Source organism: Mustela nigripes, chromosome 2 (assembly GCF_022355385.1).
Source record: "Mustela nigripes isolate SB6536 chromosome 2, MUSNIG.SB6536, whole genome shotgun sequence".
In the NCBI taxonomy this organism is placed as follows: Eukaryota; Metazoa; Chordata; class Mammalia; order Carnivora; family Mustelidae; genus Mustela; species Mustela nigripes.
In genome coordinates this window covers 88,598,535-88,615,894 of record NC_081558.1, presented here as the reverse complement: position 1 = coordinate 88,615,894, position 17,360 = coordinate 88,598,535, and the positions used below count along the sequence as shown (strand labels likewise).

At 44.1% G+C, this 17,360-nt stretch overlaps 1 protein-coding gene across 1 annotated transcript in view; it reads left to right on the top strand.

Annotated features, from left to right (window-relative positions):
• Nucleotides 1-17,360, top strand: part of CPNE4 (copine 4) — a 453,626-nt gene that overhangs the window by 413,653 nt on the left and 22,613 nt on the right. Inside the window, exons 9-11 of the mRNA XM_059387975.1 lie at nucleotides 1,782-1,868; nucleotides 5,463-5,522; nucleotides 15,229-15,362. Of these exons, the coding sequence (XP_059243958.1) occupies nucleotides 1,782-1,868; nucleotides 5,463-5,522; nucleotides 15,229-15,362 (281 nt within the window). The remainder of the gene's footprint in view (nucleotides 1-1,781; nucleotides 1,869-5,462; nucleotides 5,523-15,228; nucleotides 15,363-17,360) is intronic.

Here is a 17,360-nt window from a genome sequence, read left to right as displayed (position 1 = left end):
TTTGGGGGAAAGGCAATTTCAATTTTGACGGATTTGAGAGGAACTTGGAGTGTTTTGTCTGAAAATACTAGACCTACTTTGAAACAAGCTGGAACTCTTGTTTATCAAGCATTATGAGAGCTTGGAGAGCAAATGAGAAGAGAACCTAAGAGAGGGAAGAAAGACAACCATGACCATGATGGAAAGATGAGACCTTAAAAAACAAGCAAACAAAAAACAAACAGGGTTTGCGATGTCTTGATTTCAGATTCAATTGGACTCTTCTTTCTTCCTGTCCTCTCCTCCCACATTCCTTCCCTCCTTTCTTTCCTCCCTTTCTCCCTTCCTAACTTCCTTCCTTCCTCTTTTTCATTCCTTCCTCTTATAGAAAGAGTTCTAGGGGACCTTTGGCCAGTACAGGATTCCTTTCTTCCCAAAACTTATGTGGTTGCCCAGCCCCTAGTTCCACTAGTGGAACTTCCCCAGTATTGAGAAACTGCTGTTCTCAGTTATCTGTTGCTGAGGAACAAATTACCCCAAAAGTTCCTGGCCGAAAACAACAATCGTTATTCACTTACAGTTCCTTCGGTTGGCAATTTAGGCTGTGTTCACCTGGGGCAGCTCCTCTCTATTCTCTACGTGATGCCAACTGAACTCACTCATGCATTTGTGCCTTGGCAACTGGGACAGCTGGGACATTTCTCCATGTACGCTTTTGTTTTCCAGGAGATCAGCCTAAGCTTTTCTACATGGTGGTAATAACACACCAGCAGCAGGAAGAAGGCAAACCCCAATGCACAGGCATTTTTAGTCCTGTGCACACTTCACTTTTGCTAATGTCCCATTGGCCAAAAGAAGTCACATGACTAACTAATCTCAAGGTCATTGAGGGAGGCCCCTACACAAATGCATGAACACTGAGCGAAATGGATCAGTGGAGGTCAAAGCTGTATCAGTCTACACCACTCACATCTGCCTCAGAAATTGCTTTATTTTCAGATAATCCTAATTGTCAGAGAGAGTGAAAAATTGTCTCCTGAGTGGAAATCTGGGGATCCGGCTCCCATGGAATGGTGGGCAGGAGCATTCAGTGACTCTTGGATGTTTGACTTGTAGTTGATTTTGTCACTTGAAGTCTTGATATCTCTTCCCCTAGACACTCCCCTACTTCCCAGCTACCTTCTCAGTTCCCAGCCACTCCTACAGCTCTGATACTATCCCCTTTGGAGATCTACTGTGTCACCATAGTGTTATGTATCACTCCATTATTTTAGTTCTCAGTGAGGTTCTATGCAAACTCATCATTATTCCCACTAACTTCCTGTAGCCAGCATTCAATGTCTCTCAGTGTTCTGACATTACAAGCCAATTCCTAGACACTAAGACTCAATACTCGTGTTAGGAATGTGTCTACATATGTCTCCTTCCCTCTGTTGCTCGATTCAACCCTATTAATAGAAAGCATTCCCAAGTGCCAGGCACTGTTTTAAATGTATTACATGGATTAGTTATTAAGAGTTCACAATAATCCTGAGAGATACAATTATCAGCTCCATCTTACAGAGGAGATATCCAAAGCATAAAGGAATCAAGTAATTTGCTAAGGGCTGCCTGGCTGGAAATTGATGGGACCAGGATTCAAACCATGCCATCCAATATCAGTCTCACTCATCCATGCCTCTGAACCATCCCTCATGATGCAAACGTTATCACAGAGAGACCATTTGTTAGCCTTCAGACCCGTCTGCTACAGCCTCTGGGAGCTTGGCCTAATCAAATGACTCCCCTTCTTCCTGTCGCAGGTACAGTGGGAATGCATCAATCCCAAGTACAAAGCCAAGAAGAAGAATTATAAGAACTCAGGCGTTGTGATTTTGAACCAGTGCAAGGTATGTATGTAGTTCCTCTCAAGAAGTGTGAAGCTAGGAGTGCCTGGGTGGCTCAGTTGGTTGGATAACTGCCTTCAGCTCAGGTCATGATCCTGGAGTCCCGGGATCGAGTCCCACATCAGGCTCCCAACTCCATGAGGAGTCTGCTTCTCCCTCTGACCTTCTCCTCGCTCGTGATCTCTCTCACTGTCTCTCTCTCAAATAAATAAATAAAATCTTGAAAAAGAAAAAAGAAGTGTGAAGCTAGGGCTGTCTGGGAGGAAGAGCTTAGGTTGTATGGTCAGTGGGAGAGAATGTCAAGGAGGTGTGTTTTTTAAAATAGAAATCAGAAAGCCAATGTATTAATGGATGTGCAATGAGAAATGTAGGCATAGGTGGTCTTGGAGAAGTGGTGGCCCACCATCCCTTCCACAAAGACAGTCATACCCCCAAAGATGGGGAGTCCTGGTCACATGTCAGGCTCTTCTGTATCCAGAACAGCATCAGAGGGAGATCCCCCAAGGGTAAGCCAGCATTTCCAAAGCCCCTACCTTATGCTCGTCACAGTGTTCAGTGTTTCCTAAGTGACACTTCACCCATGATGCAAGGGTCCATGAACACAAAACTGTGGTGAAGGATCACAGGGGCCTGGAAACTCCTCCCAGAAGGGCTCTAGCTTCACAGAAAATTCTGCATGCTAATAATCAAACCTCTGAAATCACATTTGAGAATAACCCTGGCCCTTGGGGCACCTGGGTAGCTCAGTGGGTTAAGCCTCTGCCTTCGGCTCAGGTCATGATCTCAGGGTTCTGGGATCGAGCCCCACATCGGGCTCTCTGCTAAGCAGGAAGCCTGATTCCCCCTCTTCCTCTGCCTGTCTCTCTGCCTCCTTGTGATCTCTCTCTCTCTGTCAAAGAAATAAATAAAATCTAAAAAAAAAAAAAAAAAAAGAGAGAGAGAGAGAGAGAGAGAATAACCCTGGCCCCAGCTGAGTATTTACTATGTGAGAGTAACAATGATGAATTCTGTCTAACTTGTATCCGAACCCTGAGATATCTGCTGTCAACTGAGACCATGTAACTAGTCACACACATGCTAAGTTTAAGAGCTGAGATTTTAACCTATGCCTGTCTGATTCCACCATACAAGACTTAAATGCCATCTAGCTTCTCTCTATGTATATCAGGTTCCTTCTCTCCTGCCAGGCTCTGCACATCCTCTCATAGCAAGAGTGAGAGGAAAGGAAAGACAGATGTGACCACCTCTTGAATCAGTCAGTGGGAGTAGGGAACAGTGTATTGGAATTAGCCATTGGGATCATTGTATTAATTGTTACTTTTATTTTCTACAGTTTTTGATACTTTAACATCTTGGAGCCTTGTGGACAGGTGTAGGGTCTGCACCTCCCAGGGTTAGCTAATTCCTGGAGATAGCAAACAACTTGTGAGCTTGCTTGTGAACCTACCTTTGATATGCAGACCAACCAATCCAGAGCCTGCACCCCCAACCACCTCCTTTATGGAGCGCTCACATATGGAGTTAATATTCCTATGGCCCTATAGCACCCTGGGTCCAGGCTTCAGATAATTAGAGACCGCCTCTATAGCCCAGAGCCACCAAAATTATTCAGACTCTCCAATCCTAAACCAATTTAACTGCTTTCCCTGTCCCACTCATTCCTTACCCGGCCCCCCACACACAAACACAATAAAGACTTCAGCCAACACTTGCTTTTCGATCTTTCTGCCTTCTGATTGACACTGTTGTTTCCCCATGTGACCCTTGGGTGGCATGACATGCCTCCTATCCTTCAGGGAGCTGTGAGTAATAAACTCTTCTTCCGGGGACACCTAGGTGGCTCAGTCAGTTAAGCGTCTGACTTCGGCTCAAGCTGGGATGGAACCCTGGCATCAGACTTCTTGCTCTGCAGGAAGCCTGCTTCTCCCTCTGCCTGCTGCTCTCCCTGCTTGTGCTTGTTCTCTCTCTGACAAATAAATAGATAAAATCTTAAAGGAAAAAAAATTCCATATTAAAAAAATTCTATTCTATTCTTCCAAAGACAGATGTCTCTGGTCATCTTACCTCATAGATCAAATCCCAGGTACATTCAAAACATCCCTGTGCCCAGGGAAGCAGGAAAAAAGATCTAGATGAACCACTTCAGTGGTTGTCTATCTCCTTTAGGTGGCCGTGTGCAAGTCTGTTTTGATCCTCCATGGATTCATCTTACAGTTGAGTGCTCAGGGGCTATTTCAGCTCATTCCCAAGTTCTTATTTCCTTGATATACAAACAATAGTAAGGTGTTCCAATAATCAAGCAAAGCATTGCCATAAGGAAACCAGGAGCATGTGTCTGGGTGGCTCAGTCAGTTAAGGATCTGCCTTCAGCTCAGGTCATGATCCTGGGGTCCTGGTATTGAGCCCCACATTGGGGTCCCTTATCAGTGGGAAGCCTGCTTCTCCATCTCCCTCTGACCCCCCCCCCCCCCCCCCTGCCCGCCCCCTCCCTTTCCCTTAAAAAAAAAAAAAAAAAAAAAGGCAGGAACGGGCATTTTTCCAGGGGCCAGGTAAACATCAGGCCTGAGAAAAGTCTGCCAAGAGCTATGTGCCACCTGGAGGTGGTACCTAGAGATACCAACGTGGGATTTCATGGGTCAGTCTCAGAAGCTGCCCAGAACATCAGATGGAATCCGAGGATTGAGGGTCAAAAATCACAGGTACTGCCTGCCCAGGTACAAGGGGCAAGTCTGCCAACTCCAGGACTGCAGGGACCATGTTGGTTTTTCATCACCGTACCCTAGCATCTAGTGCATGGTGGGGGCTCAGTAAATCCTTGTTCAATAAGTAAGTGGATGAATATCCCCCAGAGTCAAGCAGCAGAATCATAAGGAAGCAGAAATGAAGCAGAAATCGGTAAGGCACACGAGAACACAGATGACTGTGGCTGGGCAGAAAGCAGGGAGCATACCGACTTCCAGCACAGAGGTCCAAAAGATGGATTATGCCAGTCCAGACAGCCATCATTAGAGTCCCACCTCCACCATCGACTGGGTAGGTGATCTTAGCCTTAGCTCCCTCCTCCACAAAATGGCACAGTCATAATGATAATACCATTTTCATAGGGTGGTTCTAAGAATTAAATGAAATTATGGATGTGAAGTCCCTGGCTTAGAATTAGTGCTCATAAGTTCATTGTTCATGGCATGGCAGGAGTCTAATGAATGGGAAACTCTCGGTAAAGGCCTTTTCAGATCATTGCCAAACCTGCAGCCACCAATCTAGATTACTTTTGGTATTAAGAATGTTACCAAGACTGGGACTTAGACATGGGGACCAACATTGATGCCAAGTGTAGTATCTCACCGGAGGCTCCAATAACCTAAGAAAGGGGAACAGGGGGCATATGTAGCTGCAGCCCTCACAGGGTTATTGGAATTAACCATTGCTTTTTCTCTCCTTTAAAATGCCAAAATCAATGGACCCCTCCTTTCCTCACAGATCCCTTTCTGCTCTTTCTTCCAGGTTAGCAGCCTAACCCCAAAGATTAAGCTTCCACTCGGTAAAGAAATAGATCGTGCTGTTACTAAAACAGTTTCCTTTCATCCTCCCACGCAGATCCACAAGATGCATTCTTTCTTGGACTACATCATGGGTGGCTGTCAAATCCAGTTTACAGTAAGTTGCTTCCATATTTGTTCATATTCAGGGACCAAGGTGTGGGGAATGGAACTGGGATGGGGGCATGAAAAGACACAAGTTTATTAAACCCTGGGTCAGCTTTGTTCAGATCTCATTGCTAGTATGGTATCATGTTTTTGCTTTTGCTGTTGTTGTTGATGTTGTTTTTAAAGATTTTTTATTTACTTATTTGAGAGAGAGAAAGAGAGAGAGAGATAGCAACAGAGGTCAAGAGCGAGTAGGGAGGAGAGGAAGAAGTAGGCTCCCCACTGAGCAGGGAATCCAACACGGGGCTCCATCACAGGACCCTGGGGTCATGACCTGAGCCAAAAGCAGACACTTAACTGACTGAACCATCCAGCCATCCCCGGTATCATGTTTTTAAAGTGACATCATACTTCTGTTTTCTCCAGTGAGTATGGTTGTTAGGAAGTCATATAAGGAAATTCATGCCACCTATCCTCAAGTGGTTTGGGAACTCCTTATGCTTCCCATTCTTCCAGTAACTATTTGAGGCATGGGCCAGTAGGCATATTGCCAGATCCTATAATCTGATGAGCTGGATGGCAAGGAAGTACACCATGCTAGTAAGTCTCACTGAGCCAAGGCAGATGCAGCCCAAACACAAGCACCAACGCTAGATGGTCAGTGCCAAGAGGAAGCCATCCAAATGGTTTGTCAGACAAGAAAGAGGTACATTCCAAAATATTGGAGAACCTAGTCTTTCAGAGTTGAGAAATGGAGTATCTAGACTCACTGGGTGGATTGGGGATCATTTCCTACATATAACTTGTGAACACCTGGGATGTATATACTCCAAGTGTGTATTTGGGTGGGTAGCCTGGGTTTTTTTAAGATGCCTGATAGACAAAGCTTATGAGTACATCTGCCCTAGAATAACTTACTTAATATTTGAAACCCTCCTAGGTTTGGGCTGATGTGACCTCCAGAAAGAACATCCCCAGATGGCCAGAGATAGATCTGCTAAAACCTATGGGAAACCCACATGTCAAACAAGAGAAACACAATCTGAAAAGCTTTTGTTCCTCATCTTATAGATGTATAATAATGAATTTCAGCCCTGTTTAGCTCCCTCAACTGGCTCAGTCATATGAAGAAAGCAAGGCAGATGGTTTAATTTTTTTGTCCAGGTTTAAGCCCAAGAGGGTAGACAGGACCACTGGTATTTCTGGGAATTGGATGGTGGTATTCAAAGGACTAAAAGGGGAGTCCCAAGAGGATGAGTTAAGGGGTTGTTTGATAGGCTAACCTCTCCTTAACTAGAAGCGTGTCCTCTAATCTAATCTCAGATGGGTCTGCATTTGTCCCCCCTAGACTTTGAGCATTGTTCATCTACCCCTCAATGGTTACAAGTTAGTTATACAATTTGGTCATTTCTTTGAAGTCTAAGGCTCTCTGAAGATGCCCCTACCCAGCCCTTCCATGTGCGCTGCATGTGGGTGCACACAGAGAGTAGCAGACATGTTCATCATAAGCACCACATCTAACACTAGCTGTCCTACGGGCTCCCTGTCATGTTGGATGTACAAAAATGGGAATAGAGAAGCCAGCAATGTCATATAGGAGAGCTACTGGAAATAGTGTCTCACAATCTTAGGCAAAGGGGCCATTCAGGAAACTATTTATAGGTTTTCAAAGGAAAGCTCTATTGATTTGGATCTGCTTTAGAGTTTATAGATTCCATGCTCTTAAACAATGCTTTATTCAACCTCCAGGGACTTAACTCTGCCCTTGGAGTTATGCCACAAGGAACCAGCCCTCATGCACACCAGAAATTTCACCCTAGAGTGTCCCCAGCTCCACATCCACAGGCCTACCTGACAGAGAAGGATGGCCCTTCCCTCCTTCGTCACTCCTGATGATCCTCCCCAGCTGGGAGGCACCATCTTAATGACTTTCACCAGCACCTTCCCAGTTCCAGCCCCTCCTCCCTTACCTTATTGACTTAGTGCTCCTCAGACTTTTTGAATAGTCTTTTTATTAAGCTCTCCTGGATCGTCCCCTGTGAGGGGACCATTTGTTTCCTGTCAAGACTCTGACCAGTACACTTTACAAGCAGGAGCTCAGAGAAAGCTTTTACACTTTCCACAGATACGTGGTGCTTCTGACTCAGCCTTAAGAATGTCAGAAATGGAGCATCTTTCCTTTCAGGTGCCAGGCTGAGGTATATTAGGGACTTTAATTGAATTATAATGGATTGAACACTCAACCTTAAAGGAGAGGTAAAAACAAGGAAAAAACAAGAAATGAGATGAATAAATAGGATACTAGGTTTTTCCTTTAAAAGCATTCCTACAGGGGTGCCTGGGTGGCTCAGTCCATTAAGTGTCCAACACCTGATTCTGACTCAGGTCATGATCTCAGAATTGTGAGACTGATCCCCATATCAGGCTCTGTGCCAGACATGGAGCCTGCTTAAAATTCTTTCTCTCCCTCTCACTCTGACCCTCCCACCTCCACCTCTCTAAAGAAAAGAAAAGGCATCCCTATGAACTGAAATGTTTATGCATTCATATATTCTAATGATAAATATCAAAACCATATTTGGGTCAGTATGCATAAATAGGATATATTCAGAGGAGTGTTGGAGAAGTGGTTTGGATTAAGAATTTGAAGGGCTTTTAATTTTGAAGTAATGTGGTGGGTAAGGGAATGGTCAGAAGAATCTTGAGCAGGACATTAAAGCAATTGGGCACATGCTTTAGGGAACTAAACTGGGAGTGTTTGGTGGTAGGCATCAAAGGTGGTGAGGGAAGCCCAGAAGGGGAAGCAAGAAGAGATTAATAGTCCTGGTGACAAGTAAGAAGAGGCTCAGCTAGCAGGGCAGCAGTAGGAAGGAACACTGTGGCAAGAGAGTCCAATAAGCCTTGGTGCATGATCCAATGAGGAGATGGAAGACCAGGGAGAAAGAGGAGTCCAGAGGACTCAGATCTTTTGTGCCTGATTGACAACGCATGGCAATCCTATTCAAGGCAACATGGAAATCCAAAGGAACTGCCAATGAGATGATGATTTGCTTTTGGACCTGATTGATGTATTTCCAGGCCTCCCAGTAGAAACAGCACTCATAAATACGGTCCTAGGTTTCAGGAGAGAGAGGTAGAAGCTGCACATAAATGGGTCTGGGTGGGATGTCCAGAGAGAAGAATACAGAGAGAAAAGATGTCTCCGGATATTGTAGAAGATCTCCATTGGGCAGCAGGGGGAAGAGGTGCAACCAGTAGGAGAAGAAATGCCAAGAAGAAGGTTCAGGACAAGGCAGTACCTCAAATGACCCGGAAGAAAATGTTATGAGATCAAGGGCAATAATCCCATATGCGAGAAAGAAGTCAGAAGATGAAGAATAAAACACTGTGTCATGTGATAAAGAGGCACATATCATCTTATGTAAGAGCAATTTCAGCAATGTGAGACAGGGAGAGCCAGGAGTCAGGGTGTAGACAGAAGTAAGGAAGTGAACACAACAGGTGTAACTCTTCATTCAAGAAAAACTGGCAGGGAAGAGGAGACAAGAGGGGGAAAGGAGGAGATCAACTTGAAGATTAAAAGAGGGGAGGTTTCAGGCTAGATTCTGACCATAAACAGAGGAGAAGCCCCAGTGGAGGGAAAGAGACTAAGATGCTAAAAAGAGCCCTAGTCAATGATTCTTTTTTGGTCCATGGCCTCACTTGAGAATCTGATACACAATCTATATCCTCTCACTGGAAAATGCACACACCTGATTCTGCATGCAATTTCGGGAGGTCAAGGGCGCCCCGGAGGACACTCCATCTCCTCATTCGAATCCTCAAATCATAAGAACTTGAGGGCAATTGTCACGTGGCCGTCTAGGAAGAGGTGGGAGGAGGTGGGCAGATGAGAAACAGACTAGAGAGGGGGAGATGGAGTTCACTGTGTTTGGCACATGGTACAGCAGCCAAAAATAAAATAGATACTAGAATTTCACACACAAAACACAAAATTATAGACAGCATAAAAGAGACAGACACCATAAGGTATTTGGAAAGAAAATGGTAGAAGAGTTCGCTGTTTCCTTTGAAAGTTACTGCTTTTCCAGATATTTAAAAATGTTCTTTGTAAAGCAGATTTTCAGAGACAAGCTGTAAGCAACCTAAATGTCCAACAATAAGATAATGGCTATGTAAATTACAGTACCTCGTTTAGGTGGATTATGGTAAAGTCATTTTAAATGATAATTACAATGATTGATGATAATGGGACACGTTTATGACATAATGTTAAGGGAAATAAAAAAGAATATAAAGCAAAGCTATCCTATGATTACAACCACGTAAAACGTTTATGTCTTAAGACATGAGAGAGAGGAGGAGAGAGAAAATCTAGCTAGAAAAGAAAAAGAAAACATGACCTGTTAGGCTAGGGAAATCCTTAAGGAATGAGAATTGACCTCAGGAGCAGCCTTGACCTCCCAAAACTGTGTGCAGAATTAAGTGTGTGCATTTTCTGGTAAGAGGATATAAATCTTGTGTCAGATTCTCAAGTAGTCCCATAGACCCCCAACAAGTGGGTTGGTTGGATTTTTTGTTTTGTTTTTGTTTGTGTTTTTTTCATATTTTCAGATAGCCATTTTTGGTAATGGTATTAGTAATTTTCTACCATTAAGAATGGTATTTCCCTTATCTCTGATTTTATAGTCTAGATTTTGGTACTCTAATATGAATGTGGCTCCTCCCAGATTAACTTTCCAGCCTAAAGAAAAGGACCACCTAAGACAAATTCTCTCAGGAAATCTTCCCGAACCTAACATGTTCTGGGCATCCTTTATCTACACTGTGTCTCAGTTCAATTTTTAAATCTTTACAGTATATCCCAGACTACACACTGGTGGACTGTGGTTGAGGTGTAGACCTCCAAGAAATGAGAAGGAGCCCCGGGTTGAAGAGGGGAATGCTTTGCAGTTTGTGGGAAATTAACCAGGCAATCTTGGGGGGCTCTCCCATCAAGTCTAGTTCCTATTTCTTTGCCCCCCCCCCCCAGTGGAGTTTTGAGGAAATAGGAAAGCACAAGAGTTTAACCTGTCCTTTAAGAAATGGTCCAGACTGAACAGTATCTCCACCTTCAAGGCTTATTGTATGGGTCCAAGCTGTATTTAAATATAAAACAAACAAACAAACAAACAAAACAGCTGCCCCAGCAGATGATATGAAAAAGGTTGACTGCAGGTTGATTACAGAGAGATTAGGCCACTAACCAGAGGTTGGTTCCCAGCAGCTTGCCTTAGAAAATACGGGGGAGGTTTCACATGACTTGTGTGTCGCAGACAGACAAGGGGATCTGAGAAGTGGTCTCCTTTCACAGAAGAAGCTTAACATATCCAAAGATAGATGTTTATCCTTGGCTTCCAGCCTCTTTCCGGAAGCGGCTCCACACCCAGGGCTTGGTGGCAGTGGAGGGAGCATTTCGCATTCTGACTCTATAAGGTTTTGCAAAGCTGTTCCACGGCTCTGCTTAATGATGAGCGAGGCCTCCTGGGCAGAAGGGGAGAGCCACGGGCGGCGCCTGTTCCCGGGCTGCCTGCTGAGAAGATTGGAGCACACACCAGAACCACCGGCTTTCGTAAATGCTTCCTATCCGACAATGAAAACGTGGCCGCCCCGGGAGCCCACCAGCATTCAGGAAGCCAGGCGTCGGTGGCCACCTCCACAAGCTGGCACTTTTCAGTCATTTCCTTGCTTTTATTTCTCAACTTAATCCCGTCTTTCACTGCCTCCCTGTTGCTTTTTAAAATAAACCTAACCTTTCGCTCTGTTCTCTTTCCACTAATGCTAACTTAAAGAGCACAAAGAATTCTTGGTAGAAGGCCACCTCCTGAAGATAGATTCTTTATCTCCAGCTTCATCGGGGAGATTTAAGAAACCATGGCTTGCCAGGAAAAAGCTCTCTCAGCTGCCATACCCTTAAGACTGTCCATGGTTGTCTAGTCAATGATAAAACGGAGTAGAAACCTCCTTCCTTAGTCCCCAGGGGCCTGCCTGCAGAAAGAAAGTAAAACTTCCCTCAGGTCTTCCATATGTATACACAACACTACCAAGAGCAGGTGGCCCAACGACAACCTTCTAACGCTGATCTTCAGATGCTGCTACTATCTTCAAGATGCCGTCTCTTCCATTTCCAAAGAAATGTGGCCACTCCTTTCCCCTAACTGCCATCCATCAGCCACCAAATCCTCTTCCTTTTTCTATCCTAAACCTCTCTGGTCACAATCCCCTTCTCACTGTCACCTCCGCCACAAGCTAATTTGTTAAGCATAAGGAAATTATTCCAAGCCTGAGGATAAAGAGTTGTTAGAAAATGAAATGACCAACAGTGCCGGAATGAGGCAAAAGCAAGAGAGGCACCTGGGGTCCAAGGTTTAAAAGGAGGCCTTCACTGTCAAGATCATGCAAGTGTAGGGTCCGCTGGGAATGAAAGCCTTCTTGAATGTATGCCCTCGTCACCTCTCTTGCCTTCCCCTAGTCTCAGCCTCCTGTGATATGGGCTCTGCTTTAAAATCTACTGTTGCCAGAATCTGCGTGTGTTCATCCAGACGTTATACACTCCTCTCCCCGTAACACAACATCTTCATTCAGGTGAGACACCTGGGCTTGGATGCTGCCACTTGGTGCCTGCGTACCTGGAGGCTCTTACCCATGACTAGGAAGGAGAAGAGGAACATTTAGGTCTCTTGGGTTGTCATTTTTCTTCATGGAGGTTTTTCCCTTCTCGCCTTTCTCCTACCTGGTTTCATCCTCCGGTTTTACATCAAGATGCCAGCATGCTTTTGTTACCATGGAATTCCCTTGATCCTCAGGTAATCAGCACATGGGACAATTTTAAACTGCAGCATGAAGCAGCACAGGCAGAGGATTGTGACGATCCATGATGAAGAGCACCGTAAACAGAGCAGTTGTGAGCCATAGGTGCTGGTTATTAATAACAACATCTCGACACCTGCCAGTGATTTGCATTTTAGATAAGTTGGAACAGAATCAAGGTTATCTCCATAACAACTTTCTCACATTCTCTAGAATTCTCTAGAGTCCTACAATGTTTTCTTTAGTAGGAAAGAGGTGGCTTTCCACCTAGCCTTCCTGGCACAGTTTTTACCTTGTAAAGGTCATGGACATGTGTGGGAGGCACTGGCACCCCTTAAGTGTGTCTCATCAGAACCCAAAGGCTTAGCATGGTGGCTCTGCGTGCTTGAGATCCATAAACCAGGAGGACTCTAGGTGTGTGGTTTCTTCAGACACCATCTCTCCAGCACCTCCCACGTTTCCCTCTTAGAGAAGTTTTCCAGAAATAATCTGCATATATTTGGACCTCTGTGTGCTTGAGGCCCCATGGGTGGGTCCTGGAGTGCTTTACATCTCGTTCTTATTCACAAAATACATGGAGGCCCCCAACACATGAACTTTTCATCATAGTCCTGATACAAAGGACCTTCACCTATTGTCTTCCTCTTTTTTTTCCAGTGGGTTGACTTTTACCTTCTGGCTGGAATCTATCTCAGAAGATGCTGAATTTTGCTGGTCCTCTTTAATCACCCCCAGCCATCCTCAATAACACATTCTCCTTATTGCACAGACACGCACACACACACACACACACACACACACACACACACACTTTACTGACTCTTTTCCTACCTTTTACAACTGGTCTGATTACAAACAGCTGTTCATTCAAGGCCACTCTTCTCTCCTAAATTACTCTAGTTGCTGCTAAGCTTGTCTCCTTTCTTCCTGGCTAAATCCCCTCCATTCTTTATAGGAATAAACATAGCCAAGTACCATCTTGGCATGCTAGCCACAGCCATATATGTTCCCTTAGGTGTATAATGGCATAACGGAGAAGTCTTCAGAGAAGTCCGAATATAGAAGTCTCTATAGTCTTCAGAGCTATAGAGACTTAGGTTTTAACCCAGCTCTACCCCAGAAAACTTCGTCACCTTTGGGCTGGGAATCAGGAGGATCTTCATCGAGAAAAAGGAATAGCAATCTCTGCTTCCCAGAGTGTTTTCATGAAAATGAAATAACACAAAACCTGGAAAGCAGATAGTACTGTGTCTGACACAGAGTAGGGTTTTAACAAAGGTTGCTCCTCTCTCCATCCCTTTGTTATCTGAGCAAGGGCATCTCAGGGTTGGGGAAGTACTGTGTGATTTTTTCTCCACCCGACCTTTCCTTTTGAAACACTGTTAGTACTAGCATTTTATCAGCTGGTACTCCCTTTGTTGAAAACATCAGGGTGTTCTGAAAATAGATTTTGAATCCTGCTTAAATTTCTTTTCAACACAGTCCTGAGGAGGGGTGAGAAAGAAAGGGGACGCAAAACCGGTAATGAAGAAATAACCTCGCATGAAAGAAAAAAGAAAGGTTGTAAGTGAATTGTTAGCCTATCGCTTTTTCTTTTCTAGTCACTTGGATTCTATTGTAGCATTACAATACAAGGCATGGGGGCTATTTTCACCTATCATCCTTGCTCTTATGGGGTCATCTTTCAGGAGCAGAAATGAAACACATAGCGCCTTTTCTCTGTCCTTCCAGAAGTGACATCCCCCCCTAAGCAAATCCAATGGGACATTCCAATTATGTGTCATAATGGAATTTTGTCAAATAATATACAAGTAACATTTCCCACTCACAGGATCATAAGAGAAAATAAAGCCTTTCTGCCATTAGTAAGCTTGTGAGTGGATCCTGACAGGCCCTGAAGAAAAAGAGATGTAGCACGAACATTTCTTGCTTTTCAGACAACTCCTTCTGTTTTAATTGTTTTAATCGCCCCCATCTTTTCCCTACCACTCCCCATACTCCCCACTCCCAAGCTGAAGCTTTTTTTTTTTTTTTTCTTTTTTGAGAGGTGTTTGCTGGGTTAACTTTTATTTAATTGGTAATGATGTTGGAAATCAGAAGAAATGATCGTTCCCATTTTAGCCCTCTCCAGGCTTGAGCCTTTAGTGGTTGTTTGCTGTTGTTAAGAGTGTTAAGTGAGTCAACTCTGTATTAGATAATGATGGTGAGGGTCAGAAAAAATTTAAGAAGTTCAAGGATAGTATCTACTTGGTGGCAAGACAGAGGTTTTTCTTCTTTACCTCCCAGTCACGGTGCCAGAGCATCCAGGCTTCTTCTCTGTTACAGGCAGGACTTCTCTCACATGAGGGAAAACCAAAAAAGTTAATGCCTCACTCGAAGCTGCTTGTTGCAGAAAATTTATTATAACCATGTCAACACGTCTCTGCAACTCGCCACACATGAAAATATGAGTATGGCTTTTGAGATAGACCACACCAGTAACACAGAATTTAGTTTTAAGGTAATTTACCTCTGCCTCTGAGATGAAATTGTCCTGCCTGGACAGCAGAGAAGTCTTTTCTTAGTGAACCGGGAACTGGGGACCAGATATTCTACCTGTACTCATGCTGCCTGGTAATGGGGATCAGCAATGGCTGGGCTTTCTGACAGACATGTCCATCTCAAGTTCTGTTTTGGCACTGGGGGAGGGGACCATCGAAGACTACAGAAATGGTCTCAACCAAATTAATCACTCCTCTCACTTTCCTTTTTGGCAGCATATGTGATGTGCTGCTTTTTCCATCTTGAGCCATGTCCTTTGTGTCTGATCACAATGCCTATGAGATGCGTTCACTTTAATCTACCCATTCTCCTCTTTTCTCTTCCAGGTAGCTATAGATTTCACAGCCTCAAATGGGGACCCCAGGAACAGCTGTTCCCTGCACTACATCCACCCTTACCAACCCAATGAGTACCTGAAGGCCTTGGTAGCAGTGGGGGAGATCTGCCAAGACTATGACAGGTACAAGACTCCCAGTTGGCTCACGCCTTATCTTTCTGTGGGTTCTGATGGTCCCTCACTGATACTGGGCACAAAAGTGGAAATCAGGTTCAATAGCTACCCGTACTGAGGTTCATGAAGAAACGGGATAAAAGCTTGCCCAAACCTTTTATCCTCTCCACACTTAGAGAAACTGAGCTCATGCCATGCTCAACTTGGTCGCACACAGACGCGCGCACACACACACACACACACACATACACACACCACAATCCTTTCTCAGCTTTCTTATTTGGCTTGCAAAACCACTTTCCTTTTTGTGAAGTTTCAGAAGGTGTCTTGCTACTCAAAGCTTGGTCTGCGGACTACCAGCATAGCACCACCCAGAAACTTAGAATATTCTCTCAAGCCCCACTCCAGACCTATTGAATTTGAATCGGCATGTTAACAAGATTCCCAGATGATGTGCATGCACGGTGGACTTTGAGAAGCACCAGTTTATTGGGCTTTATTGCATCTAACCCTCACATTCCGTCTTGTGTAAGAGGCACTATTTAGCAGGAGAGAACTGTGTGGGGAGGTTAAGCAATTTGTGCACTCACTCAGCCCAAGGCAGGATTTGAACACAGATCTAATTCATTCCACCACTGAAGCTCATAACCACGGTGTTTCACTGATTTCAGAGCTACTGGTAACATCAGCAGAGGGTGTGCATCCGCCCATGTGCATGTGTGTGTGCCCATGGGAGTGTTTGTGTGTGTCAATATGTGTGTATCTAGAAAACTTGATTTTTGGGATCAGATTGGTATTATGTTTATTTTCCCTCGCTGGTAAATATTGACCTTTCTCACCAAAAGAATTGTAATTCACATAAATTACATGAAACTGAATGCATTTTGCCTTTTCAGTATTTCCAGGTTGAGGTGAAGTTGTTCACATGTTCAAAAGGTTCTTTAAGGAAGAACCGATATAAATATAAATACAGGTAAATCTCAGTTGTGTCCTTAGTATGATTATAAAACAAGGCCAGTTAGTAATAAGAAGCAACAAACTAACCCTTTAAATCAGGACAATAAGTGACTCTGTCCTCCAGTTTCAGATAGTATGACTTCTGTTCTTTCTAGTCTCATAATTAGTGGTAGTAATATTATAAACCCGTTGCCCCAGGCACATAGGGAATGAGACAGTCTAGTGATCGCAATGTGCAGAGAAACAAACAGGACAGGGAAGAGGAAGGTCTCGTCATTATTCTTCCTGCCGGTGATTTTCTGGATTTGACTTGGTCATTGCCAGTAACTCAACTGGGTTTGAGGGCAGTTGGGGACGGAACAAACAGGTCCGGTAAAATCAAGCAGCTTGAAACACTCAAGCGCTTGCTGACATTTGCCCTCTTGTACGTTTAGAACAGAAGGCAATAGCATTTTAAATTACCTTGTTGAAGTAATACTTCTCATACTTAACCTTGAGATATTAACTATGAAGACAACTTGAATTTCAGCTCTGATTTGGTTTGGCCCAAATACAGGGAGTATTCCTAGAGAGGGTATATATCATACGGAGAGTTCCACCAAGGAAAGAAAAAACTGACAAAGTGCATCTCCATTGCCAGAAACTTCTCCAGCCATCCCCAAGACACCAAAGCAGTTATCTCTTGCACAGAAATACTTTAGTGTTCTAGTGTATACATAAGGAGCCAGAAAGAAGGAGGGAGTGGATAGCTACAGGATTCTTAGTAACTTTTAAATCTTGAAAAGCTCATAAAAGAAATGGAGTAGGTAAAGTGCTCCATACAGTACAATAAATAGATGCTTGACAATAATGTTGACTCTCTTCGGGAAAGAAGGCAGTGTACTCATGCATTCCAAAGGGAAGTTTGGTGGGTTGACCAGGAACTAAGCTGCCAATGCCCAGAGCCTTGGCTGTGTTTCTGCAGCAGATTTATGGAATGATCTGGAACAAGGTGCTGAACTTCCTATTTCCTGGTCACCTCACATGCAAGATGCAGATACTATGATCCCA